The sequence below is a fragment of the Xenopus tropicalis genome, chromosome 1, assembly GCF_000004195.4.
Source record: "Xenopus tropicalis strain Nigerian chromosome 1, UCB_Xtro_10.0, whole genome shotgun sequence".
Taxonomy (NCBI): Eukaryota; Metazoa; Chordata; class Amphibia; order Anura; family Pipidae; genus Xenopus; species Xenopus tropicalis.
Window position 1 is genome coordinate 205568954 of NC_030677.2, and position 27934 is coordinate 205596887.

General features: G+C 44.4%; 1 protein-coding gene across 2 annotated transcripts; it reads right to left on the minus strand.

Annotated features, from left to right (window-relative positions):
• Positions 1-2544: 2544 nt before the first annotated feature.
• smad7 (SMAD family member 7) lies at positions 2545-27921 on the minus strand. Of its 2 annotated transcripts, none has more exons than XM_004910337.4 (4): positions 26378-27921; positions 24573-24626; positions 20102-20176; positions 2545-5066 (listed from the first exon to the last, which is right to left on the minus strand). In XM_004910337.4, the coding sequence occupies exons 1-4, from the start codon at positions 26856-26858 to the stop codon at positions 4525-4527; spliced, it is 1152 nt and encodes a 383-aa protein (XP_004910394.1). In that variant the 5' UTR covers positions 26859-27921; the 3' UTR covers positions 2545-4524. The 2 variants fall into 2 exon arrangements, with proteins under 2 accessions (XP_004910394.1, XP_002936553.2); XM_002936507.5 differs by having other exon boundaries at positions 2545-5063; positions 26378-27918.
• Positions 27922-27934: the final 13 nt, after the last annotated feature.

Below are 27934 nucleotides of genomic sequence, written 5' to 3' on the forward strand. Positions count from 1 at the left end.
ATTTAATGGTTAAATGATTCCCTTTTCTTGTCATTGGGCACGGCCAGAGACTGAGAGTTTTTCTTGAGAATACAGGGACAAACCTGCCCTCCATCCTTTATATGAGAGAATGGGAAGATTACTATTTCTGCTTTATGGCTCTCTTTGATGGGATTGAACATTCTTTGCTGAAAAGGAAAAGAGAACTGGTTTCCTTGTACCTAATGCCCCCGCCCCGTTGTGAAATAAAATACTGGAAACCCACAATATTTGAGCCGTGCCTTCGCTGCTGGTGGGTACAGGCCTGCGTTGCTACAAGTCGGCACTGGAATCCAACTAAATCTTTTAATGACCTACAACTATGTAGTAAATTGCCCTGTTTTCTTTCTCCGGCGGAAGCGTTGCAGCAGCCGTCATTGTGTAGTCAGTGCCATAAAATGAGCATTAAACCTCCCGATGAAGAGATTAGACTGTAAAATATGTTTATGCCGGGGGGGGGGGGGTCATCCATGTTCTGTAATGGGTAAGGAAAGTCAATTTCACCCAATGGGCAGATTTATTAGGCAACCCCCCATCCCCACCAGTGAATATAATCATACTTTTTACCCCAGCTCTGCGATGGGTAATAGCTGCAAGCCTTATGGGGCCAAGTGTGCTCCAGGTCTAGTAACCCATAGCAACCAGTGAGATATTTGCTTTCTGACCAATAAGTGTTTGTTGCTGATTTGGTTGTTATAGGTTACAAGACCAGGTACAAAGACTGCAGCTTTAAATACATTCTCCCGTTGTGCTTTGATGAGTGAGCCGTTGCCTCGCACCATTCCCATGCAGAAGTATGTGGAAACGAAAATATGCAGAAGATGTGAAAATTCTCTCGGCAGGAACGCACTTGTCTGGCTGTCTGTCTCCCCTGCGTCTGGGTGCCTGGAAATTTCTTCATCAAACATTCTCTCTGATAAAGATCTACTAAATCAGGAGGGAAATGTTGCAAGACTTCTTGGTAAAACGTGTACATTTCACATTCAAAAGGAAGGTCAAAATGCTACCTGATTTCAAGGGTCAGTGACCCCGGCAACCAGAAAGCGTTACAGCTTTATCATTCATTATTACTATTATCTTACTGTTCAGGTCCTCTATAGTAATATATTTATACACATCTCAAATTGGCAGACATCCTGGTAGATATTGAAGCCTTGTTAACCCTCTGTTATCCAGCAGGAAGAGAAAATGTTCCATTAGTTAACAGCACCCAAAGCAATAGGTTGAGCAATTGTAATTGGGTGATCTGTGCCACTGTGACAGAATGCTGTTATACAGATAGCTAGAATCTCAGCCATAAAGCAGGGCAGGACTGCTGCTTACAATGGGGGGATCAGATAGGATCTGTGCCTCTGTGACAGAATGCTCTGTTATACAGATAGCTAGAATCTCAGCCATAAAGCAGGGCAGGACTGCTGCTTACAATGGGGGGATCAGATAGGATCTGTGCCACTGTGACAGAATGCTCTGTTATACAGATAGCTAGAATCTCAGCCATAAAGCAGGGCAGGACTGCTGCTTACAATGGGGGGATCAGATAGGATCTGTGCCACTGTGACAGAATGCTCTGTTATACAGATAGCTAGAATCTCAGCCATAAAGCAGGGCAGGACTGCTGCTTACAATGGGGGGATCAGATAGGATCTGTGCCACTGTGACAGAATGCTCTGTTATACAGATAGCTAGAATCTCAGCCATAAAGCAGGGCAGGACTGCTGCTTACAATGGGGGGATCAGATAGGATCTGTGCCACTGTGACAGAATGCTCTGTTATACAGATAGCTAGAATCTCAGCCATAAAGCAGGGCAGGACTGCTGCTTACAATGGGGGGATCAGATAGGATCTGTGCCACTGTGACAGAATGCTCTGTTATACAGATAGCTAGAATCTCAGCCATAAAGCAGGGCAGGACTGCTGCTTACAATGGGGGGATCAGATAGGATCTGTGCCACTGTGACAGAATGCTCTGTTATACAGATAGCTAGAATCTCAGCCATAAAGCAGGGCAGGACTGCTGCTTACAATGGGGGGGATCAGATAGGATCTGTGCCACTGTGACAGAATGCTCTGTTATACAGATAGCTAGAATCTCAGCCATAAAGCAAGGCAGGACTGCTGCTTACAATGGGGGGGATCAGATAGGATCTGTGCCACTGTGACAGAATGCTCTGTTATACAGATAGCTAGAATCTCAGCCATAAAGCAAGGCAGGACTGCTGCTTACAATGGGGGGGATCAGATAGGATCTGTGCCACTGTGACAGAATGCTCTGTTATACAGATAGCTAGAATCTCAGCCATAAAGCAGGGCAGGACTGCTGCTTACAATGGGGGGGATCAGATAGGATCTGTGCCACTGTGACAGAATGCTCTGTTATACAGATAGCTAGAATCTCAGCCATAAAGCAGGGCAACACTCAGTATTAGGCCCAAGAAATCTGATTGTGTCATAACAATAAAAACCAACATTTGCGCATAACGAACACGCCAGAGACATGAGGATATGTTTGTTTGTTTTTTTTTTAATTTGGCATTTTGTTATTTGCATTTATATTAAGCAAAGTGCATCTTTTTTATTTTTCTCGTTTATACACATTGCACAATACATAAATAATGATGCTTATAAAACGTCTTTTATATTTACAAGTAATAATATATTTATATATAACATAAAATACAATTTTTTTTAATAAATCTCAGTTTTTTTTTTTTTAAGGAGTCCTTTTTTTTTTTCGTTTTTCGAAACGTTTTTTTCCGTTTTCTTTTTTTCCGAAGCACTACGATGCGTAAGTTCCAAAGAGTGCTTTTCTTTTTTTCTTGATCATTTAAACTTCGGGATTTAGAAAAATAGCTTATGTTAAACATGCTCACTGAGCTAGGAAAATGCTAACGTTACCACACTCCATTGTATGATATTAAGAAGAAATGAACGAGAAAAAAAAACACGAATTTAACCCTTCCCTGTGCATAACGTGTACCTTATAAGGAGAAGAAAGTATAGAGCAAATACTGTATTGTTTCGTCTCAGACATATTCGTGAGTTCCGTATACTCTGTGTCTTCCCTTTGCAGGGATGCGGGCCTTGGAGCATAGTCCCTTACTAGTCTTTCATATAGCCCTGTTGGCTAACCTTGGCTCCCAAGATGATGTTGGACTACAAGTCCCAGAATTCTTCAACAAATTTAATGATAGAAAAATGCTGGGAGTTGTAGTTCACTTACACCCGGAGCGAAGGAACAGGGGTGTATTGGTTTAACGCCACATTTGTTTTATGGTGGGATGTCAAACCAGCAACCAATCAGGTTTTCCAGAATGAAATCTGAGGTCACAACTTCTTATTAACCCATAAGAGACTACCCTCCGTCTGATCCCACACCCCATGTATTCAAATGGAGATCAGGAAGTCAGGGAATTAACTCCTTTACTGCCAAAGGCACCTCTGGCAGTGAAGGAGTTAGGGGTGATGCCTGAAATTCTGATGATCACAGAATATACACATGCAAGAAAATAAAAAATATAAATAAATAATGTGTTAACCCTTTCCACTAAGGGGACTGAAATAACACGGAGTTGGGCAGTTATCTTGTAATGGTCTGTTTAAAACAACAAACCACATGTCCTGACCCAATACATTGGATTATTTTATTTTAGGGGCAAAAAGAAAAAAAAAGGGTTGAGGGGGGGGGGGGGAGTCAGGTATCAGAATGGCAGTTTTTTTTTTGGTTTGGTCTTGATAGAGACATATGACAGATCACTGCAAATCAGACTAAGCAATAATGTTTACACCTCAAAGCAGTCGGGTCGGGGGGAGTCGAGGCGGAGAGCGTTCCGTGTGAAATGTATAATTACCAGTCGTGAATAAAAGACATTGGTCTGAAGAGTCTGCAGTGCTTGTTTGGCTATAGGATAGCAGGAACAGTAGCGGAGCAGCCTAAGGTGCCTTTATTATTATCACTGTCACTGCTGTTGCTAAGCAACAACATCAGCATCCATTTATCCCTGCAACTAACCAATAAAAGCACCTTAGATGTTGCTCTAAAGTCGCCCACTTCATACCCCATAAAGCGTGCCGGGCAGAAACGAAGAGACGTGAGGTGTAAGCAGTGGTCACCCATATGCAAAAATAAAATGACAAAATACTGAACTTAATTCTGCATCACTCGGCCCCCTCCCCCACAAAAATATTGTCTACTCATTGCACAAGAAAGCGGTCGATTTCCCCCCCCCCCCAAAAAAAACATTACAAGCACACTCCACGCGTTGCCCAAACACCCATCCCCTACCCGGGGGCAAGCTTGGCCGGAAGTCATTCACTCGGGTAAAGAATAGAACAGGGAAAAGGTCATTCTTGACATAAGCTATTTCTCAAAACGAACGACGACAACAACAAAAAAAAAAAATGACGTAAAAACAAAGAAAGAGCGAGTCCGCATGAAGAAGCAAGCACTCAGGAGGAAATATTAGCAGCAAAGTAGTTGAGAGTCCAGATGTCCGCTCGTCTCCGAGTCACCGGTTATTGAATATCACCTCCAGCCAGCACGGGCAACTGCTGATGAACTGTCTCGTGTAACATTGGCCCCAGCCTTTGACAAAGCTTATCTGTACAGTAAATCCGGTCCATGGTTGCTGCATGAACTCGTGGTCATTGGGTCTCTGCAAACTGTAAGCCTTCTCGTAGTCAAACGCTTTGATGGAAAATCCAGGGAACACTTTGTGGACCAATAACGTCCTAGAGTCCGGGTTGTCCAGTGTGGCAGACTTGATGAAGATGGGGTAACTGCTGCGGTTATAGACCCACACGCCGTCGACCTCCTTGGTCAGCTGGATCCCGTATCCGATTTTGCTGCGGACCTTCTGCACCAACTGACTTTTATTGTCCGAGTTCAACTGCCCAAGGCAGAAGCCGTTCCCTTGAGGTAGATCATAGAAGATATCCAGGGAGGGCTCTTGGACAGAGTATAAGCGACCCACCCTCGTTTTCTCTTCCCAATACGCCACCACGCACCAGTGGGACGGGTCCCCAGTCTCGTGAAGAAGTTGGGAATCTGCTGACAAAAAAAGGGGAAAGGATTAAAATCAGGATACAACAAAAATCACTGTATCATTATAGTAAATATTCCGTGTATACAGATGGCAGCTGGGTTATTATACTGGGCTCCCACAAGTATAAATACAAATATACAGAGAAGGAATGTTCTGGGCACACAATAAGCTGTACCCCCATACTGTACTGTCTAAGGGAAACAATATGGCACCTCCTACCCATATGTATAAATACAAATATACAGAGAAGGAATGTTCTGGGCACACAATAAGCTGTACCCCCCATACTGTACTGTCTAAGGGAAACACTATGGCACCCCCTACCCATATGTATAAATACAAATATACAGAGAAGGAATGTTCTGGGCACACAATAAGCTGTACCCCCATACTGTACTGTCTAAGAGAAACACTATGGCACCTCCTACCCATATGTATAAATACAAATATACAGAGAAGGAATGTTCTGGGCACACAATAAGCTGTACCCCCATACTGTACTGTCTAAGGGAAACAATATGGCACCTCCTACCCATATGTATAAATACAAATATACAGAGAAGGAATGTTCTGGGCACACAATAAGCTGTACCCCCCATACTGTACTGTCTAAGGGAAACACTATGGCACCCCCTACCCATATGTATAAATACAAATATACAGAGAAGGAATGTTCTGGGCACACAATAAGCTGTACCCCCATACTGTACTGTCTAAGAGAAACACTATGGCACCCTACCCATATGTATAAATACAAATATACAGAGAAGGAATGTTCTGGGCACACAATAAGCTTCAACATGTTTTGCCACAGAAAATGTGTTAAAACTCAGAGATATCTGCCCGGCGCACATTAATAGCTGCTGAGCCATACAACCCTGGTTCCTTTTTTTAATTTTAATTGCCAGCCTAATACATGCTGCTATTTGGGCCTCCAGCTTTTTTTAGAGGGGGCCGAATGAAAGGCAGCATATTATCTGCTGTATGGTTTACACAGAGCCTTTAACGCTTCTTGCTGGAGCCTCGGTAATAAAAAGGTATAACTCAGACGTCAGATGAATTATAGATTTAACCGAGCCTATTAAGTCTGTGGTTTGCGGTGTGCAGGGTGGAGACCGGAAGTCTTGTATTTGTTAGCAAAAGTGCACTCAGCTTTTCCCTGCAAGTTTCCTCCCAGCGGCGAGAGAGAGAAATCGGCTCAGTGCAGGGAGGCCTTTAGTATTTTAGTAGGGCCCGGGGGCAAAACAAGCACTGCAGCGCCCCACTATCAAAAATACTGCCAAGGGGCCTATAGGTCTGCAGCAGCAATAGCAACAGTTGCTGCCACCATCTTGCTTCTGTATACACGGTGTTACTCTTGCATTTTGTCCTTCCTTAGTGCACCCAGGCCTTTATGGAATGCCCACCTACATCGCAATATCTGAAATTTTGGGGAGATTTAAAGCAAGTTAATCTGCCTTGATTAGTTTTTTTGTTGTTTGATTTGTTTTTGAGGGGTAGCAGAACAGTAATGGGCGGGGGGGGGGGTGCAAATATTCCTAAGCAGAAGGAATTCAGAGGCGCTTAGGTGTGCCTGGTCGCCTCGCACAGCCCCCTTCTCGGTGCCTCACAATACTTTGTTTCAAATATCTTTATCCCACTGAAACCTGGCACTAAAACGCAGCGAGCGGTGAAAGAGGGAAAGAAAAAAAAAATTTGTGGGGAGGGGTGCAAAGGAGGGAGCGGTGGAGGAGAGTGTTTAGGGAGGGTTTTTGTTGGTGCAATCGGATCAGGTTACCTTTAACCTAACCTTTTGAAACTACAGTACTTCTATGGAGAAAGGAATTTATAAGTAAAGGGGGGGGTGTGCTTCAACCCCCCCCCCAAAAAAAGCCATTAATAAAGTGATTATTAACAAAAACCTATAGGCGCTTCATAACCAAAAATCTAAATTCCCATCATGCCTGTACTGGAACCGCACACTAAGGCACGCCAGCCCTGGTAATGCCCGTACATGCCAGGCTGGAAGGGGAAAGATGGCATTTCTTGGAAAGCACAATCGGCTGCAAACAAAATAAATGCATTCTGAGCGAAATGCAAAAAAAAAAAGTAAAAAAAAAAAAAAAGGTCAGGAAATGTCTATAAAAGCGAGGCTGTAGGCACCCTATTGCGTGAAAGAAAATCCTTAAGCCTGCATTTTTGCCTTTCATCTCCAGGGCCCGCCTGTACACCCAGCAATTTTCAGACAGACGTCAGTAAGGAGAAGTTTTCAGATTATGGTAATTGCCTGCCTCAGATAAATTGCAGGCTATGTGCTGCCTCTCTGCTAACCCCTTCATGCCCAGAGATGTACCACCAAATATATATATTTAAAAAAAAAAAAAAAAATAAGACCGAAACTACTAACAGTGCAAAACAATATGGCAGCCCCTACTCGTAGGGTTAAATGCCAGTACACAGAGAAGGAATGTTCTGTATATGTGCTGCTCATACAGTAGGAAGTATTCCCAAACTGTGGGGACTGGGAAATTGTTTCATTGATCTCCTAGATATTCCTGGAACTATGGCTCCCAATGGGGGCTTGAACTGGAAAAAAATCCCGACAGCCATTGGTTTAAGGCAGTGATCCCCAACCAGTGGCTCAGGGGCAACATGTTGCTCCCCAACCCCTTGGATGTTGCTCTCAGTGCCCCCAAACCAGGGAGTTATTTTTGAATTCCTGACTTGGGGGCAAGTTTTGGTTGAATAAAAAGAAGATTTCCTACCAAATAAAGCCCCCTGTAAGCTGATAGGGTGCATAGAGGCACCTAATAGCCAATCACAGCCCTTATTTGGCACCTCCATGAACTGTTATGATGCTTGTTGCTCTCCAAGTCTTTTTACATTTGACTGTGGCTCACGAGTAAGAAAGGTTTGGGACCCCTGGTTTAGGGGAAGCAATATGGTAGCTCTTTTTTTTCTTATACTTTAATACTGTAAAAAAAAGGGTATATGTGTAAAAATCTAAATTTACAGTTAAATGAGTCTCTTTCTACCCACTCAGTCAGTCTAAATGGCTCTGTCTTTTGTCCCTTGAAAAAAAAAAAAAAATACAATTTTACGTATTTGTTCTTGGGAGTCTGAAGCAGCGAAGAAAAGAAAACGTGTATTGACTCCAGAGGAGTAAACTGTTCACCTTTCAGATTTCTGTTTGATCGCCGCTGAGGGATGGATCGGCCGCTTCCAGAATGAAACGAAATTCTTAAGAACCACCAGAAATTCTTTCAGGTTTGTTTTTTGTTTATTTTTGTTTCCTATTCCCACACCCAAACTTGAAAGAGCCCCTTCCAGGAAAGGAGGGGGTGGGCGAATGGAGCCCCGGGTCTGGGTGTTTGTGTATGCATTAGTGGATCCCACATTACAAGAAGTGCCCTGCCGCTTACAAAGGCGTATTTAATTGACAGCGCGCACAGACCGAGCCATTCTGGCGAGCAATGAAGAGCCCATTATGGGAACACTGGTAGCAGTTCATGAATGAATCTCACCAGCTTTTTCAATGACACCAGGGCCAAAGAAGGGAATAGCCAAACTACATTTTTTTTTTTTTTTTTAAATGATTCGGAGCCAAAGTACACTATAAATATGTCGAGTAAGTTCCGCTTGGAGGGACTGGAGTGTTGACTGGGTGTCTAGTCATGAATTTCAAACAGAATGCTAGAACTGTGATTTGCTTATGAATGGCACACTCAGATAAGCGCTGCCATAGGGCTCACTATCAGACCAAGGCCTGGGGGGGAGATTGAAGATTATCATGGACGGTTTAGGGAGTCATTAACATGGGCAAGGAGAAGACATCTTCACAAAAAGGAATGAAGTTGATTCCCCTCTGAGTGTGGAGAGAAATGGGAATGCAAATATATTTTCACCTCAGCACAAGGCTTTAGGGGGGCTGTTTCTCACACACACATCTAAAGGAGTCTATTTTACAACTGGGCCAGTGTCTTTTTTTTCTGTCTGTAGACAGGAAGAAAAAAAAAATTACACGTGTAACAAAACAAACCGCTTGTTGCCTGTCTCCAGCGGTTACAGAGGAGCCAACTGCCTTTTTTTTTTCACTTCCTCTGTCCCGGGATCCAAAGTATCATCAACCATGTAAATTATAGAGCGTTCTTTGTAGGATAAAGCTAAACTCCGCTTAATAGCAAAATGCCTTAGAGGACGGGTGGGAGCTCAAATGAAGCCAAAAGCCATTCACAATTTATTCACAGTATGTGCGAGGCTGTTTGTTTAACCCTTTGCCACTGGGAAAGGCTGGCTGAACTGATCTACACAACTTGGAGCAAAAAAACAAAAAATACCTGAATGAATATCAGGTTCAGAAATATCCTGAGCAATATAATTACCCCCCCCCCCCATTCAGGAACTGGCTATAGTAAGTACAGTAAATTTGCCTATGCGCCTTGTATTAGGGGTATACATAAGGCTGTGACATACATAAGGCTATATAGTAAGTACAGTAAAATCGCCTATGCTCCTTGTATTAGGGGTATACATAAGGCTTTAGTAAGTACAGTAAATTTGCCTATGCTCCTTGTATTAGGGGTATACATAAGGCTGTGATATATACATAAGGCTATAGTAAGTACAGTAAATTTGCCTGTGTATTAGGGGTATACATAAGGCTGTGACATATACATAAGGCTATAGTAAGTACAGTAAAATCGCCTATGCTCCTTGTATTAGGGGTATACATAAGGCTGTGATATATACATAAGGCTATAGTAAGTACAGTGAATTTGCCTATGCTCCTTGTATTAGGGGTATACGTAAGGCTGTGAATACCAATGAATACAAACAGAAAAAAGCCCCTTAAGGGTTGCAGAATTATAAAACAAACAGACAACAATCACACAAAGAGCTAATGCAAACGAGGGCTGCAAGCTGCCTGCCCCCCAGGGTCTGCTTTATTCAGCAATGGAGACCTCCAAATACAAAATGGGTGTGACTACTTAGGGCCGTAGGTACTGGGGCAAGTAACATTCATATCTGTATTGAGCAACCCGTAGCCCTTGTCAGAGTAGCCATTACCCACTGGCGACAGCCAAAGTCCAGCTCCTTATAATGATTTCTTAATTAGTACAGTCTGTCTTATCCGCTTTCATCCTATTCAGCAAACACACCCAAAGTTATGAACTACTGAAGCGTGCAAACCTAAAAAAGAGCCATGCTAGTGACTAATAAAGTAATGGGATACGCAGTGTGGTTAAGTGGCCTGAGCCTACCAACAATGGAAACAGAACTACACTGTACAAGCAGAAGTAAACAAATCTACTGGAAAAAAACATTGCTAGACAGAGAGCTGGACATCAATCCAGGAAGAAACCAAGATGGCTGCCCCCAAAATTCACTTCCTTATTTAGTACAGAAAGAGAAAGGCAGGAAAAAAAAAAACAAATTCAACACCAGGAAAACAAATACAGTCTAACTCTATAAGACGTTCGCTTTCAGGGCACCCAATATAAGTTTGGGAGTCACCTATGTGCCCCAGTAAGCTATAGAAAACACTATAGTATATATATATATATATATATATATATATATATATATATATATATATATATATATATATATAACTAATTGCCAACTGCTATAAAGAAAGTATTTTCTTTAAAAAAAAAAAATTCCTTTTGGGAATTTTAAAAACTATTGAGATAAAATGACGTTTCTGGGCAATAGCTGCATTCCACTCAATAAATTCCTCCACTGGATCTTTCCCTACCTCCCCCTCCCGCCTTTTTTTTTTTTTGTTTTCATAAAATCTCCAACCCGTCTGACACAGGGCAGCTTAGGGAGTAGGGGAAAGAAAAGAAAAAAAGCAGCAGCAGTCAGGTTGGAGACGGTATGCAGACTGAAAAAGTTAATCATTACTTGTGTCTGCATGTATAATCTAATCATTTCTCCTAAGCACATGTTCAACTCCCATCCACACGCACGCTCAGGCTCACACAAATATTCCCTCTCTGGCTTGCTAAGGAAAACCCCAGACACATTCATACCATCGATTCACTTCAAAATCATTTAATGGAAGAAAAACTCAAAAGATAACACACAACTAAACAGTCAGAATTTAATGGCATGTTGGTATGAAACACAGCCGACTTGATATTTGGATACCACATGCGGAGGGGCCTCAAAGAAAAGATGTGGGGATACTAGGGCAATATGGAAACAGTAGGCCAAGATGAAGAGGCTAGGGCAGGATGGAGACTGTATGGAATTATAAAAATAGTAGAGCAAGATGGAGACAGCAAAGAAAGATGGAGACAGTAGACTGGGATATGAACAGTACCAGTATGGGGTAGGGCAACTGTACTTCAGCAAGAGCTGGAAGGCCCTAGGTTGAACAACCCTACGTTATATTAATAATTGGACTTTGGGAAAGTTGGTTTGGCCTTTGGACCTACTACTACTAAAGCAGTGATCCCCAACCAGTGGCTCGGGGGCAACATGTTGCTCACCAACCTTGGGTGTTGCTCTCAGTGCCCCCAAACCAGGGAGTTATTTTTGAATTCGTGACTTGGGGGCAAGTTTTGGTTGAATAAAAACAAGATTTCCTACCAAATAAAGCCCCTGTAAGCTGATAGGGTGCATAGAGGCACCTAATAGCCAATCTTAGCCCTTATTTGGCACCTCCATGAACTTTTATGATGCTTGTGTCGCCCCTTAAATCTTTTTACATTTGACTGTGTCTCGCGAGTAAGAAAGGCTGGGTACCCCTGCACTAAAGTCAGCCCTAGAGGGCACTTCCCGCCCCTTTAATTTCTGCCAGTAAAGGATTTATGTCTGGATTCTGTTACCCATGCTAAATTTATTATAGAGAAGTTTAAAAGAATAAAAAAAAAAACCCTTCATTTATAAGTAGTGATTTTTCTCAATGAGCGCCATAGCACTTGCTTTAATCCGGCCCTTCTCCATAACCTGGAACAACAAACTGGCCCTAAACAGAAGTGCTTTTGGAAAGCCAAGTATGAATGCAAATATACAACAGAGGAAAACAATCCAGAAAAGGAATGTTCTGTTCATACAAAAAGGTATATGCTCATAGCATACTTTGCAAGAAAAACAATATGGCAGCTCCAGCCTTTACACAAATACACGGGAGAAGGAATGCTCTGTATTCTGTTTTATATTTGAGTAACTTTAGCCCAAGTCTTCTCACTGTTGCATACAAAAGCCTATTTAGCCAACCCGATCCCCTTTCATCTAGGCAAGTTAACAGCCAGAGTCATCAAATACTTCTTATATGATTTAAGAGAGGGGGAAAAAAAAAAAAAAAAAAAAAAAAAAAGAACCCCTTGCCTGGTCGAATATCTTTAAACGAAATGGAAGAGTAGCCTAATTACCTCCTTGCACTGTAATCTGAAACATGTGTTTGCACACAGCTGCCATGCCATCCAGCGACCATCAAACGCAAGCTCACTGATTAAGCTGGTGTCACATCGATTCAGTCCAGATAATATATCTGTGGCTCTGCACGCTGAGCAGGGGGGAGAATGGCCTTTTTAGATTAAAACCTTTAATATTGGAGAAGCACGGAAGCCAGCCTTTCCTGATCAAAACCACATTGCCTGCCTCCCCATAACACAAATGCGACTATTTATTTGACTTAAGAAATCTTTTTCAAGGCCATTGCATCTTTATTTTTAACACAGGGAGAGCAAACCGAAGCCTCGCCCCCTTTGTTTATGCAAAACAGGATTGCCGAAATAGCAGGTAACAGTTGCATTCTGGGATCCTTGTTTGTATGGAAAATTCCTACAAGGTCCTACAAATGATAGCCACCAGACCTGCTTATGTTGTGAACCCAGCGTCCAAAGCCATCATGGGGCCTCATACTATAAACAAGAGGAGCAGGACTAACAGTATTCCCTATATGATTCCAAAGAAATGGCTAGGTAGCCCTTTAAACAGAGTGCACAAGAAACACGGTTTAACATTTTCCAGAAACATAAGAAGTATTCTGTGGCATACAACACAACATGGCCGCAGTGTACTGTCTATGGAAAGCAAAATGGCAGCTCCTACACAAACGTACAAACACAACTATGCAAGAAGGAATGTTCCATGCCCTTAGTTTAAGTGGAAAAAAAGTAAAACAAACCCTAAAATATAATATTATATATATATATATATATATATATATATATATATATATATATATATATATATATATATATATATTAGTAATTAGCAAACGCAATGGAAAGCTTTTTTTTTTATAAAATCCATGGGAATAAAGCCCACAGAGATGCCACATTGCTTTAATCTTTATTTTAATGATAATTTAACCCTGGGAGAAGCGTCTCACTCGGGGTCCCCCCCCCCTTTCCAGCCCCTGGCGGCTGGTGTGTGCTTTAGTCTCATTACAAGGAATGTCCTAGAGGGGCGTCTTGTCGATTTTACAGCCTGGGATAAGAAAACGTTTGTCTGGCTCTGTATCACTTAAGGGCTTTACTTATTAACTGTGCCTTTTGTTTTATCAGAGAGGAAAGGCTTGTCGTGTCCTCCCAGTTAGTCAATAAGCTGGAAAAGCACCGGTTGTCATCTTTTCTTATTCACAAAAGCCAGTCCTGCAGACTGGGGCAAGAACTGGGGCATTAAAATCATTAATACATTATACTGATTGATGGATAAAAATGTAAACAAGGGGACCCCAGCGACTGAGGGGGGCTGTGATTAAAAGCAACTGCTTGTTTAACATAAGAAAGAATCTGAAGCTGCCCAAACATGGGCCCAGATTAGTTGCAGACATGGCCCATCAACACCGAGTCAGTAGTTTATAAACCCCTGTATGGGGGGCAAACCAACGGCCTGCCCGACTGATATCTGGCAGAAATTGTCTACTGACCATCATGATGGTTGGTAGTCAAGACAACCTACCCTTGCTTGCAACTGCTTCATTTTTAAATGTATGTGCAACATTCTAGGGATAATTTAATTAGGACATTTCTTGATTTTGAAATCCTGTTTCCACGTGACACATGTTTGCGCTATTGGTATGTCACTAGTACTAGGACATTGCCAGAAGGAGTTAAAAAGCCTTCCATGCGTACTACTTAGATCAACAGCCTATTCCTCGCTCAGTTCTAATTAATGAACTCCGAGAAGCCAAGGCTAGCAGGGGTTCAGACAAAAGTCAGTCACTGGTAAAGCTATTGTTTCGGATTAGACTGTGGCTGGCCATAGTCTGGCCTCTATTTGTGATTAATCTCATGGAACAAAACAAGCCATTTAGTCTCTGAACAGCTAAGCTGTCCCACTGCGAGGAGGGAAAAGACACAGCTCTGAATTGTCTCATTTTCACTCACCAACACAAAAAGAAACACATAAACACACACATTCAACATGCATTCTGTCTCCATTACTAACCCCCCAATAACAGTATGCAATGAAGTCACGTGATCAAACGCCACCATCTTGCAGATACAAGAATCCCTCCTATTGGTAGCATTGCCCTTACATGGAAAACTAGAAAATGCTGTCGCCTTCCACACTGTAGGCCCAAACCAGTTAGGCTTTAGTACCTTCCAAGGCAGCCTCTGGCTTCACACACAAGTCCATTCAAAATCAGCAGCTTTTCTATAAAATATGAGCTATTCCTTCATGGAGGTAGATCTAGAAGCAAATACTCAAACACAGTTTTTTTTAGAGTTAAACCCAAGATAATGACATTGGGTGGGGACCTGTGTGAGACTTGAGCAGCCAAACTGAAATTAGCTCTCAGCCAACAGTTTCCTTGGCCTCAAACTTCGGGGAAGGAAGCAAAAGCCATGAAAGATCCTTTAGAAAAATGAGAGGAAAAAAAAAAAGCAGCTCCAGAGCTGCTTAAACTAGAGGTGACCTCTGCTAATAAAATATTTTTTAAAATAATACAAATAAAATAAAGTCCTCTGACATTGAATAAAAGCTTTGTTATACACTTTCTTGAGAATGTTAGTTCTTTTTTGGCACTGTTTTTGTAAAGAAATGATGCCATTTCCTCCTTCTCATTATTTCCTGTTAACCAAAATGAAAGTTATTGCCAAAATGTACTGCCCCTACCCAACTTGTGTGCCTCTTTCACACTATGAACTATGGGAATTTTGATTCAAAGTATTCCTTCTGATGCACTTCTAAATAGCGCTGGGGGGTTAGCTGTTGCTAAATATATCTGTTTTCTTTCCATAAAGAAAACATAAAGCAGGGCAGGACTGCTGCTTACAATGGGGGGATCAGATAGGATCTGTGCCACTGTGACAGAATGCTCTGTTATACAGATAGCTAGAATCTCAGCCATAAAGCAGGGCAGGACTGCTGCTTACAATGGGGGGATCAGATAGGATCTGTGCCACTGTGACAGAATGCTCTGTTATACAGATAGCTAGAATCTCAGCCATAAAGCAGGGCAGGACTGCTGCTTACAATGGGGGGGATCAGATAGGATCTGTGCCACTGTGACAGAATGCTCTGTTATACAGATAGCTAGAATCTCAGCCATAAAGCAGGGCAGGACTGCTGCTTACAATGGGGGATCAGATAGGATCTGTGCCACTGTGACAGAATGCTCTGTTATACAGATAGCTAGAATCTCAGCCATAAAGCAGGGCAGGACTGCTGCTTACAATGGGGGGATCAGATAGGATCTGTGCCACTGTGACAGAATGCTCTGTTATACAGATAGCTAGAATCTCAGCCATAAAGCAGGGCAGGACTGCTGACTATTAAGTACAAAAATGAATTCTAACCACTCCAGACCGATTTAAGGGCTATTCAAAAGATTTTAATAGAGAACCCCACAATAAGGGGGAACACACACTCTATGTATTTGTGTGTCACGACTACACCGAGTGTGCGGATCAGAAGGCTATATCTATGCAGCTGAAAATAAACTGCAAAGGAAGCTGCTGTGAGACAGTAGGCAGTCAGCCAGACTGCTACGTGGGTCATTTAATCCTACTTAAGAAAGATGGTGGCGTTGGCAGTGACCCCTGTGTGGCCTGTTAATTTATTCCCCTAGGCTGCTCACTGCCAGGTCACTGTGAGACGGCACCAACAGGAATGTGGCATTCACCTCTCAAACTCAGCAGCTGACTGGGTGCCAAGGGGCTAGGAATAGAGAGATGTGTAGTTCAGTAACAGGGGTAGTGGTCTCACATGCTGCTATAGGGTAACATAGTATTAGGTACAAAATACTACACTACACTTATATAGGGGGTTACAGGAGTGTCCTTAATAATGTTAAAGAGGGACGACCAAAAAGCTGAAATAAAGGGCAATGAAAATGAAACCCATTTTTCTTTGATGTGATACGTAGCCCCCTTAGCCTTTTATGTGATATGAAGCCCACCCTAGCTGCTTGTATGAGAAATCCCCCAAAATGGGGCAGAAGAAAAAAGAAAAGAAAAAAAAAAAAACTCTGAGGCCAAGAGCTACACAAAGAGCTTGCCAAGTCCCAGACAGTATTTCTCTCCTTCACCGGCCCGGCGGCTCCCAGTGACGGTCAGATGATGTGCTGTTTGCTAAGGTACACACCGTCTGGCAGGCAGCCTAGCCTTATCCAGACCCTTTAGCTCCTGATAAATATGTTTGCATTGCTGTGTACGAGGCATTACCAGCTCTACTGAACTACATCTCCCAGCATTCACAGCAGGCCAATACCATCAGACAATGGAAATCAACTTTCCAAACTCTCCCCCAACAAAATTTATACAATATCCAGATAACAGAACTGCAACTCCCAGCGCCCCCCCTTTGTGGAAAAATGAAGCCCGAGGTTGTAAATAAGACATAACCGAGCCTGACACGCCAGTCCCTGCACAGAAATGACCCACAAGTCCCATATTAAAGTTTCTTTATTGTGAATGCCCAGACTCCGAACGCCGCGGCTCGCCGAGATGCCACTGGGGATCAAAGGCGCAGAAAAGCATTTCATGCCTCTCTGTTATGTCACAATGAAACCTGAGTCGGATACACAGCAGGTCTTTTGTGGGAAGGATGTATCTACATTAATTCCAGGTGGGCGCAGTATTACAAGGCTGAAAAGCAGGCCTGTTTTTAGGGTGTTTTTCCCCAAGGAGGCAAAAAAGAACAAAGTATATAAAGTCAGTCACATTTACTTTTGGCATTGCCGGGGGGGGGGCCTCCTCTTCTTGTGCTGCGGCCCATAAAAAGGGCAGGAGGACAGACACAGGGTTATGCAAAAGTTTAAACCAGGTCTGTTGTCCATAGCAACCAATCAGATGTCTGCTTTTAAACAGCTGAAAAGTAAATGCTACCTGCTGAGTGGTTGCTACGAGTTACTAGACATTCGTGCCAGTGCCTTACTATACCCACTGCCCCGTCCCCTGCTCAGTATAATGTAACAGAATGCTTGGAAGATGTAAAACATGAGCCATGCCAAGAACAAAGGCCCCCGTGACATCATTACTCCATAAATTCTCCGCGAGGTCAGAACACACACACAACACTACGTGCTGGGCCCCACGGAGCCCTTTAAAGGCTTGGGGGCCCCCACATCACAGCGCACTAATTCGCACAGGTCCAACAAAAGAAAACGACACCGGTCAATGCTAAACTACAACTCCCAGCATCCTCCAAGCAGCAGCGCTAATAAGAGAACAGAGTGCGCTATTTCTGACAAGGGGGGACGGTCCCCACAGGAGGGATCATTAAATAAGAGGACTGGCCACAAAAGCCGTTTTCTGTTCCAAGATCAGCTTCTTTTAAGAGAAACAGGAGGGGGGGAAACGTTCCCGAATGCAGCATGAAAGGGCAGCGCCAGTGAATTAAAAGGTCACCCCTGTGCTTTCCAAGAGGAACCAGTTTCTTTTGTGAGGGGGGGCCCCCAGGGATTGGATTTTTAGCATCCACATTATTTCTTCCTTTGCCAAAGGAATCAACTCTCTGGCTCCAGCCTCCTGAGTTCCGACCTTTCTCCAACCCCCCTGAACTGTGCCCCATTGATTAAGCCAGCTCAGTGAGGCAGGGCCCAGCCAGGAGTCCTGGGGGAGGCGGGGAAAGGGGGGCAGCTTGTACAAAGCAAGGCTCTGATTGGTCACGTCCGGAGTCTCAGCAGAAATGTTACACTTTAGTTTAGAAACTTCTGAGTATTATAGGGAAAAAGGGGGGGCTCGGCTCCTCTCTTGGACTCGGAATGTTACAAACATAAGCATCTAATAAAGGGGAAGTCAACCCAAACATAAAATGCTGCTTCATGAAAGCAAATAAGCAACAGTCGCGTATGCACTGATTAAACATTTTCAATAAATCAGAAGCCTACTGTTCTCTGCACTGCTGGGTCCGACTACATGTACCATCAGCACCCCTTCAGCCAAGACATAATTTCCCACAATACCTTGCATGTTCTAGGGCAATGGCATACAATGGCGCATACTGGTAAAACAATTTATTTTAGCAGGACCAGTTGCTGCAATGAATTCTGGGTACCAGTCATATGACTTTCCCCTACTACAGACCAGAAAGCTCAGCAAGGCGCCGGTATACATTATTCTTTGTTCTACAGGGGCTCGCACATTAAAAAAAAAGTGCAGCGATTCAGTTAGCCACACAGTAACCAAAACAGAAAATAAATAAAATAAAAAGTATACATTTTTTTTGCCAGTCGTGCAGCCCCTGGGGGGGATGAATATTAAAGGACTGCGCAACTGTGCAGAATGGGGTGCTAGTAAATCAGCCTTAATGCAAAACAAATGCTCTTTCATGTGGTAGCACTTGGCTTTGTTTCATGGCTTGCGTAGTTAACCCAATTGCTTCATGGAGCAGCCCTGTTAGCTTCCCCTTCACAAAGAGTAGGCTGGATTTCCACAGTAAGCTTCTTAAACCCCAAGGGAAGAAAAAAGAATTCAGAATTTCAATCCGGGCATTTTTGTGGGTTCAAACCTGGTCTGCTCCCTTCAACAGACACCATGAACTGTTCTAGGTGCTCCAAATGTTCAACAGTCAAATCATTACTCCCCATACCCCACTCACAAACTGGTAACCAAACAGACAATTTTAATTCACCCACTCGGACTTTTATGATTCATGAATAACGAGATAATCACAGACCCGATCACTTGCTAGCCAATTATCTCTTGGTGCTAAACTATTATTATAAAGAAGTATTTATAAAGCAGAAACATATTTTCGTATGCATCAAACATAGGTTGCATACAAATACTGAACAATACAAGGGGTTAAAAGAGCTCAACAGAGCTTGCAATCTATTGAGGTTATCTGGAACCGTACACAATACCATGCACAATCACAAAACACCCCTGATCCTAGCACTGAAGTCTCCTGTAGAAAGTATCTCCCTACAGTGCTCTAGAACCCTATTGAATAGCCTAGAACACAAAGTATTATTAGAACACAAGCAGACACACGCCAATAGGCTCAGGGAAGCACAGAAAGGGTTAAATCACATGATAAAGCAGCAAAACCAGCACTCCCTTTGAAACCCCAGGAGCAGAAAGCAGCCCCCGGGGCAGAGAAGCGAGACTTTTTCCATAAAGGTTTGTATCCTCGCCATTCATACACAACTTTTTTTTTTTTTCTTCAGTTTTTTTTTTATATTTTAAAGCAGCAACATTAACAAGAAGGTTTAAGCCGATGACATCTGGAAGTGAAATTATACAGACTGCTGGTGCCTCCTGGCAGAATTCTTAATGAAGACTCGGGAAGAATTTACTGAGCATTTCTGCTTTTAATTTTTCCTTTCCCCCCACCCCCCATAGATGAGAGCCTGCTTCCCCATAACGGGCCAATTAAGATCTGCGCCATCCTGCGTTATAGAGCCTCACTCGTCGCACTAAAATGCTATGTTACCTAATAAAAGTGCCAACTGCACCCAGAAAATGCTTTTGAATGTACCAATATTCTCAAAAATCAAAAAACGACCCCCTGCCCCCAAATATTATTTCCACTCTTTGCCAACAACATTCCTATACAATCAGGCTACATCTGTTGTGGAGCCGCCAACATTACTAATACACATGCTACATAATAATAAATACCAAAAATCAGCATTAACCATTGCTCTTACCTGAAAGCCCCTCAGGGGCCAAAAAATTTGTTCCCCCTGTTTCTGTGGAGGAAGGGACAGAGTCTGGAGAATCCGCTGTAAAGGGAAAAAAAAAAAAAAATATGTCAGTATAATTGCCAATATACAAGTGACAACACAAACAGCTTGTAGAATGGTACATACTGGCAAAACTTACCCCTGTGGGTCATTAAAAAATCCCAATGTATAAGGGGGGGAACATACACTGCCCTGGAATAAACCAATGACCCCCAGTTCTACATAGGGCCAACTCAAGATGATAAATTCACAGCTATTGCTTTCAATTACACTTACGACAATTTTTATTTCTGGGTTTACATCCCCTTTAAAAGAGGCGGGTAGAAGCGCCAACAGGAGAATACGGTTCTAACAGGATACACTTAATCAAAGAGGGAACAATGCAGAGCGCAGGAAGTGCCACCGGGCCGAGATGGACCTTGGACTCCGGGGTATAAGTGGCCCAGGGAGGTGTTTGGGGGAAATGCTGCTCAGCCGCTCACAGTAAACTGTATTTTTTGGGATTAAGTGACTGCTAAACACACTGCACTTATTCCAACACGCTCACGCTTGGAGCCTCCAAACTCTCATTGACCCGTAGGAAAAATCCGCAAGATAGCGCCCACGTGAAATGCCACCTCTGGTAATGGCTGCTGGCCAATCAAAAAGTACCTTAAAAAAAGAAATTATCCATGGAGGTTTGCTCAGTGCCCAAAATCAAAAACAAAGTCCACCAGAGCACCATGGCAGTAGCTTAGCTTGTAAAGGATTAGTTTACCTTTAAAATAACCTTGTATATGATGTATACAGTGACACTAGGCAATTTGCAAAGTATATACTTTTGGTTTGGTTCAGCAGTTTGGGATTTTCAGCAGTTAACTGGTTGTTAGGGTCCCAATTAACCTAGCAACAGGGCAATGATTTCAATAACTGCCCAGAAAATGAACACGAAATACTGTAGTCCAACAGAGCAATTGTTTCATTGATTTCTAGGGTCAGTGGCCGCCCCCCCGTGGCCATATATCATTTTATATCTGAGGCTGGAAAGAGGCTATAATCATTTAAAATGAAAAACAATTACAGTTTCTAGGAACGGTCTGTTCTAGAAAGGTGAATTCCAGAATGCTGTAAGCGCAGCAATATAAAACAGTCCCAAAGACATTTCCCAGAATTCCTTTCACAGTAGGAAGGCCTGAGCCTTATAGTTCTGAGGCTACCACAACTCCCAGCATCCTCTGCTCTGAAAGCACCGCCTTGGAGTTTTCTTAATTAGTTACGCTTTTTTTTTCTCCTTTTGCAGCCATTATGATTATTATGATTATGATGATTATTAAGGGCCCAGACAGAGAGGCTGCGCTCCCTCTTCTTGTTAAACTGGTTATGATTTCAGCATTGTTCCATTACAAGGCGATGTTGCTGCTTCTCACCTAGTAACGTCAGATAAATAGACGGAATACACGCATCTTCCTGCCCAAACTCCCTGCTGCAACGCAGGCTTTTAACCCAATCCATTCCATGGGGGGGCATCTGAGCTGCGACGGGTATGGCTTTCGAGGAAAAGGTTAGCGGTGCAGCTGTGTTTTCAGTTTCAAGTCAGAACCCAGCAGCAGGCTACAGAGCAGCCAAGAGTCAATTCAGCACACACACAGCTTGCCGTGGTACACAACGGCAACACTGGTGGATTAGTTGGCCTTTATGTAAAAAAAGTGATGTTGTGTATTTTAATGGAAACACAGGCAAAGAGCATCCCTGCATATTATAATCTATACATAGTGCTGGGAGCTGCCATAATGAATGTTTGTACTCATTGGTGGGAGTTGCCATACGGATTTGGTATGTGGGTATATGAGTAGGCGCTGCCATACTGCTTGCCCCTGGATGAGGCTCAAATACTGTGGCAGCTTCCACTCTGTGCCAGAGCAAATAGACGGAGAATAAATATTCTGTGCAAATAAAGTGTCTGACACACACACACACACAGAGTAACGCAATGGTGCACATACACTGGCGACAAGGGGAAGTAATATTTCCCCTCACTTCCTAACACGACTCAGCAGAAGGCAAACATTACTGATGGACGACAGACAGACAGCTTCGCTTTGCCCCAATGCGACATCAATCGGCTGCGCCCAACCGACAGATCAACTGCATCTTCCTCGCAATAAATGCATGAACTTTCCCCTGGCGTGCCGGACTTACTTCCTGTCAGGGCAACCTGGGGTACTTTGCTTTGGTGCGGCAGGACACCCAGCGCCACGGAGGCCTCTTTATTACACATCTCGCTGCTTCCATGTCATCACTTGCTAATGAAGCCAATGCCATCACTCAGCTCCCCGGGACATGGGAGGACAGCGAAACTGACGCGCTTACGGCTTCCTTTGCTGTTTGTGGCCTCCATGCAGAAAGGTGAGCCTCGTTAAAGTTGGAGGTGCAAACTTATTTCGTGGGGAGCGGTGGGAATGGGAAAAAAAAAAGACCTCTAAAGGGGAAGTGAACCCAGAAATAAAATGTTGCCACAATGAAAAAACAAAACTGTAACACTAACTACACATTTTTTAAAGGTTTAAAATTCATTTGTATTGAAAGCACCAACTGTTCCGACTCCTGAGACAATGTTGCATAAGCAGCTGATTACAAGGCCTGGAAGAACAGAGATAAATAATAAACAAATGCTGCTTTCACTGGCAAGAACTGCATCCTTCGGCCACATTCCAAGCCCAGCTAGCCTTCTGCCTTGGGCAGGGGGAGCACCCAGAGTTTGGGAACCTCCATTCTAGCCCCCAGCTAGCCAACAGGCATTCCATTCTATAGCAAAGGCTGTGTCGGTCTCCTATGGGAGAAATGTGACGCCTTGTCAGAAAGGTGTAAATCAAGGCTTTATTGCCGGGGAAATGATGGACGAGCCTGGTTTACTGCCGGTGTGACATTAGGGCATAATCACAAATAAAAGAGCTTGCACGGATCAATATGCAGAGGGGGCGCCATTCATCTCCGCTCTGTGATATGGGCTGGCTTTGTGGCCGCTCCCTGACATTAGACATATTGCGGATATAAATAAATATATGTCTATCGGCAAGCCACAATCTTATTTGTCTAACAAGGTGAGCCAGATGCCAGGCGCAAGTTTTATTTGTCCCTCTCTGAGCGGCTCGACAGCGCCGGTGCCAACTATAAATGGGCTTTGGAGCTGGCAGGCAGCCCATTCAGCAACAGGCGCTCCAGGTCTTCTTTTAACCCCATTTTTTCCACTTACTGCCCTACTGCCCCCCCCCACCAATGGGGTCCCACTATAGATTCTAAAACGCATGCCAACAGGCAGCCATATTCCAAATGGGCATGTGAGCAAATTAACCAATGAGAGTGCAGCTGGAGCGCAAAAAAGGTGACATCCCAACAATGCACCATTGCACCGATAATTGCATTGTGTAACTGCTAAAACCTAAAGGTGCTGTTCTGTATATAAGCAATAACCTGAGAGTTACTAATATCTATCTATCATTGATTGTAAGCTCTTTGGGCTAGGACCTCATTCCAACTGAGTAGTAATACCCTACAATGTATGTATTTATACTTTTTATTTTTTTCATTTATATTACCTGCTCCCCTGTTTATATAATGCTACAATTCTCTGAAAACTATTAAAAAATGGGAAAAAAAATCCTCTTTATACGTTGATACACAAAAATAGAACTATTCCAAAAGAGATTTATCAAGCTTCCAAGTTATAGGGAAAACAGTGTTACAAAAACTCACACAAAATGAGCCACACAGATACAAAACTGCAGCAGAAAGTTACCCTTTACATGGGGCATTTAGAAAAAAATCATAAAAATGTGAAACAGAGAGTCACAAAACTGCACCCCAATCCAAATACAACTGTATGCAATAAATGATATAATGTCATGAGGTCCCACAACTAAGAAATCCCCAAAGTCACACAAAATGCCCCAATAGTTTTCAGAGAACCTCCAACCTTTTGTGTCTTTGACTCTTAAGTTATTGCAACTGTATCTTGTATTTATTTGTATACTTTGTATTTATCTATAAAGTAGCACTTTATAAATAAAAATATACATACATGGGTCATTTAGTAAAAATTCACAAAAATGTAAAACAGAGAGCCCAAAACTGCACCCCAATCCTAATACAACTGTATGCAATAAATGATCAAATGTCATGAGGTCCCACAACCGAGAAATCACCAAAGTCACACAAAATGCCCCCAATATCATTCAAAATTATTGCACACCAAAAATAGCCATAAACCTGCATTAAAACATCACAGAACTGTAGGACTCCAGGAGTCACAGAACTCAACTCCCCAGGGGGGAACCAAAAAAAAAAAAAAAAAAATGAAGCTGTCAAGATGACATAAATCAGGGCCCTCCGTAAAGCAACCCCCTGCCTCCCTTCCCAAAGGCCCCGGATGCACAAGTATGAAATAAAAGTTACTTACCAGTCGGTTTGAGAAAGTCCATGGGGTATCTGGTGTAGGGAGGTGGGGGAGATTCTGCAAAGGGAAGAAAAAGAGAGAAAATAAAGAGAGGTCCATGAGGAAAGGGAGAAGGAAGAAAAAAAAAAGGCAAGATAGAAACTTGTGATAACACTGGCATTCTTCTAGGCAAAGTGTTTGTGTAAGCCCCGGGGGTGAGAGGCAGGGCAGAGAGGCGGCGATCGCCTTGATATTTAGCAGTGAGATAAACAATAGCTGCCGCCTGGCGCCAGCCCTCCCTGCTATCAGCTCCTGCGACTGTCTGACCGGGGGCTCAGCCACTCCTGCCCCCATAATCCCCCTGTAGCTCCGCCGAGCAGTTAGCATTTCACAGAAAGGCAAAAAGATAAAGGGAAAGGGACTCTCTTTTTTTTTTTCCTTTTTACACCCCCTCCCCCTTCCCCTTGCTGCCCTATTTTTCTAAGGATTACAAAGTAGCCATGCAACTGCAATTTTATCTCCTTACTGTACTTCACTGTACGTTGGGGAAAAGACTTTTTCGCTATTCGCGCATTATACGCACAGCCGTATATAAAAGTGCGCTGAAACTGCCGCCGGAGAAAGGGGCATTGAAGCAAAAAGAGGGGGTTTACGCTTTACACCCCAACTTTAATAGGGGTGTAATAATAAAAGTAGGCTGGTAAATAGGAAACAGGGGGGAGGGCATGATTAATAAACACATTAAGCAGAACAGAAATAAGCTTAAAAGGTAAATGAAGGGAAAAACAATATATTACTAGGGTATAAGTGCAATAAAGGGAGGGACAGCCCCGATCCATTGATGGGGGGATGAATGAGATGTCAGTAGTAACTACTCAGCCCCCTGGCACTGTCACTACTGTCATAGGGAATAATACCTAATAATGACATGAGCCGAGACCCCCCCCCCAGAAATACATAAGCCCCCCCCCCCCTTTATTGCCACTGATATTAGCCCAGCAGACCTGCTATAGGACTGGAGACTGGATGATAATGGGGTGTATCTTGTATATGAAGGTTTCCTGGCAAAGTGACACAAGGCACCCCCACAATCCGTGTGACCCCCCCCATTCCTTTCACACAGTACAACGGAATGACATAGTGACAATGACACCTCCCAGCTTACACAGCAGACTGTACCCCCACAGCACCCACCGTGCCCACTATCCCCAAGCCACACTGTCAGTTATACCAAGGGGCAAGTTACTCTGCCCTGCTATTAGCCACAGCGACCAATGTATCCAATGTGCTGTACCCATGAAACCCAGAGCCATGCCCCCTTTGCCATTCCCGCTATACCCAAGGATAAATATGGAAAAAGAATAGTTGTGCCCTGAGATAAATATGCCCAGTCATATACCCCATTATAACTGTGCCAAATGGCAGTAAATCAGTATCCCCATTACCCATCACAATATTGAACCCCCAAGCCTGTGGCTGCATTGAAATACTAATGCCAGACTGACCCTCTGATGCCAACTACACACACCAGCTGTGCCCAGTGGGTGCCAATGTCCCTGCAGGACAGGGTGGCAGTCAGAGCAAATCCACCCTGCCATGTGTGTGTGCCAGTCTGGGTGTCAAAGTCCCTGCAGGACAGGGTGGCAGTCAGAGCAAACCCACCCTGCCATGTGTGTGTGTGCCAGTCTGGGTGTCAAAGTCCCTGCAGGACAGGATGGCAGTCAGAGCAAACCCACCGTGCCATGTGTATGTGCCAGTCTGGATGGCAGTCAGAGCAAACCCACCCTGCCCTGTGTGTGAGTGCCAGTCTGGGTACAGGGGGCACCTACCTAGTTCGCACAGCCTGCTGAGATGGTGCGGGTTGCAGCAGACCAGCTCCGGGTTGTTCTTGCCATAGGAATCGCAGCAACTAAGTCGTTTGACCTCGGACGAGTGCCTGAGGTCCGGCCACCTGAAGACCTTGCAGAGCAGCAGCGGCAGGGAGAAGGGCTGCTGCCCCAGCCTGGAGTCCAGCTTGGCCGCCGGCAGCAACAGGCAGGGGCTGCGGGCTCCCCCTTTACACTCCACCGCCTGCAGCAGCCCCTCCAGCTGCTTCTCCTTCAGCTTCTTCAGCACGGAGTGGGCGAGGGCTTTCAGTTCTGCAGCCTCCGAGCCCCCCAGCGCCTTCCCGGGCACCTTATTCGCCGATTTGCCCAGGCAGCAACCCCCGGCTCCATGAACCCTCTCCCCGCCTTCCCCTTCCCCGCTCTCCCCGGGAGCTCGGCTCCTCCAGAGTCGCCGGACGAGCACCGATCGTTTGGTCCTGAACATGCGGGACGAGAGCAAGGCTTCCCGGCTAAACAACGTGCATGACGCCCGCAAATCATGAAGAATCCTGGATCCGAGGCCGGGCAGAGACCAGCAGCAGCAGCCCGGGAGGGTAGGGGGGAGCTGGGGGTCCGACAAGCCAAAGCGATCTGGAACATGCGCCAGTCTTTTAGGGGAAGAGATCCTGCAAAGTGCGGCGGGGGGATCCGAGTCGCAGCGACAGGAATACTGCAAACGGCAAGCAGCCGCCCCGGCTACACATACAGCGGGCTAATGCTGGGCAGCCGAGCCGGGAGCAGCGGGGCATTGAATGGAGCACAGAGCGCTGCCCGGCTTGGCCTGGGATCTAAAGGGCATTTATACACAATCCTCCCGGTAGGAAAGCGGGCTCCCCCCACAACTCGTACATCCACAAACGAGCGGGTCTGCCGATAATATCCCTTGTGTATGGGGGGCAAATGGGCAGAGAGTAGGGGCACTAGGGCGGCAGAACCTTATAGATAATCCGTACGCGATGCGGTTCCAGTAAAGAAGTAGAAGCCCTGGGTTGCGCCTCTCGCTTGTTTAATCCACAAGAAAAATCCTTTATCCGGCCGCTCAGTAGGAGAGAGGGGAAAAAAATAAAGTGGGACTTGTCTTTTCCTCCTTCTCAAAGGGCTGATCCGCCCCCGTCTGTGTTATGGAAATGTGCGATGGGGAGAGGGGGGGGGGAGAGGAGGAGGGACCGGCCGCACAGCGGAGACACGGCGAGGGGCAGCGGGGAGAGGACTGGTATCCCTCCGCTAACGAGGGCCGGCTATGGGGGTTCACTGGGGCACCTACACTCTACTGGGGGGGTGCTGTGTCCACAAAGCTCACACTCACAGCACCCAGTTACCAAGGGACTTCACCCTGCTCATTGCTGTCAGTGCCCCTCCTCTCTCCCTGACTGTCTCTCACTTCCCCCTCCCCTGTCTGTGCCTGTCTCTCTCTCTCCCCGGCTCTCTCGGCTCTGTCAGTCTCCTGTGCGCAATGGCGCGGCCCATCACGTGGGTGTCTAGACAGCCTGTCGCTTTAACAAAAAAAAAAAACCCCAAGGA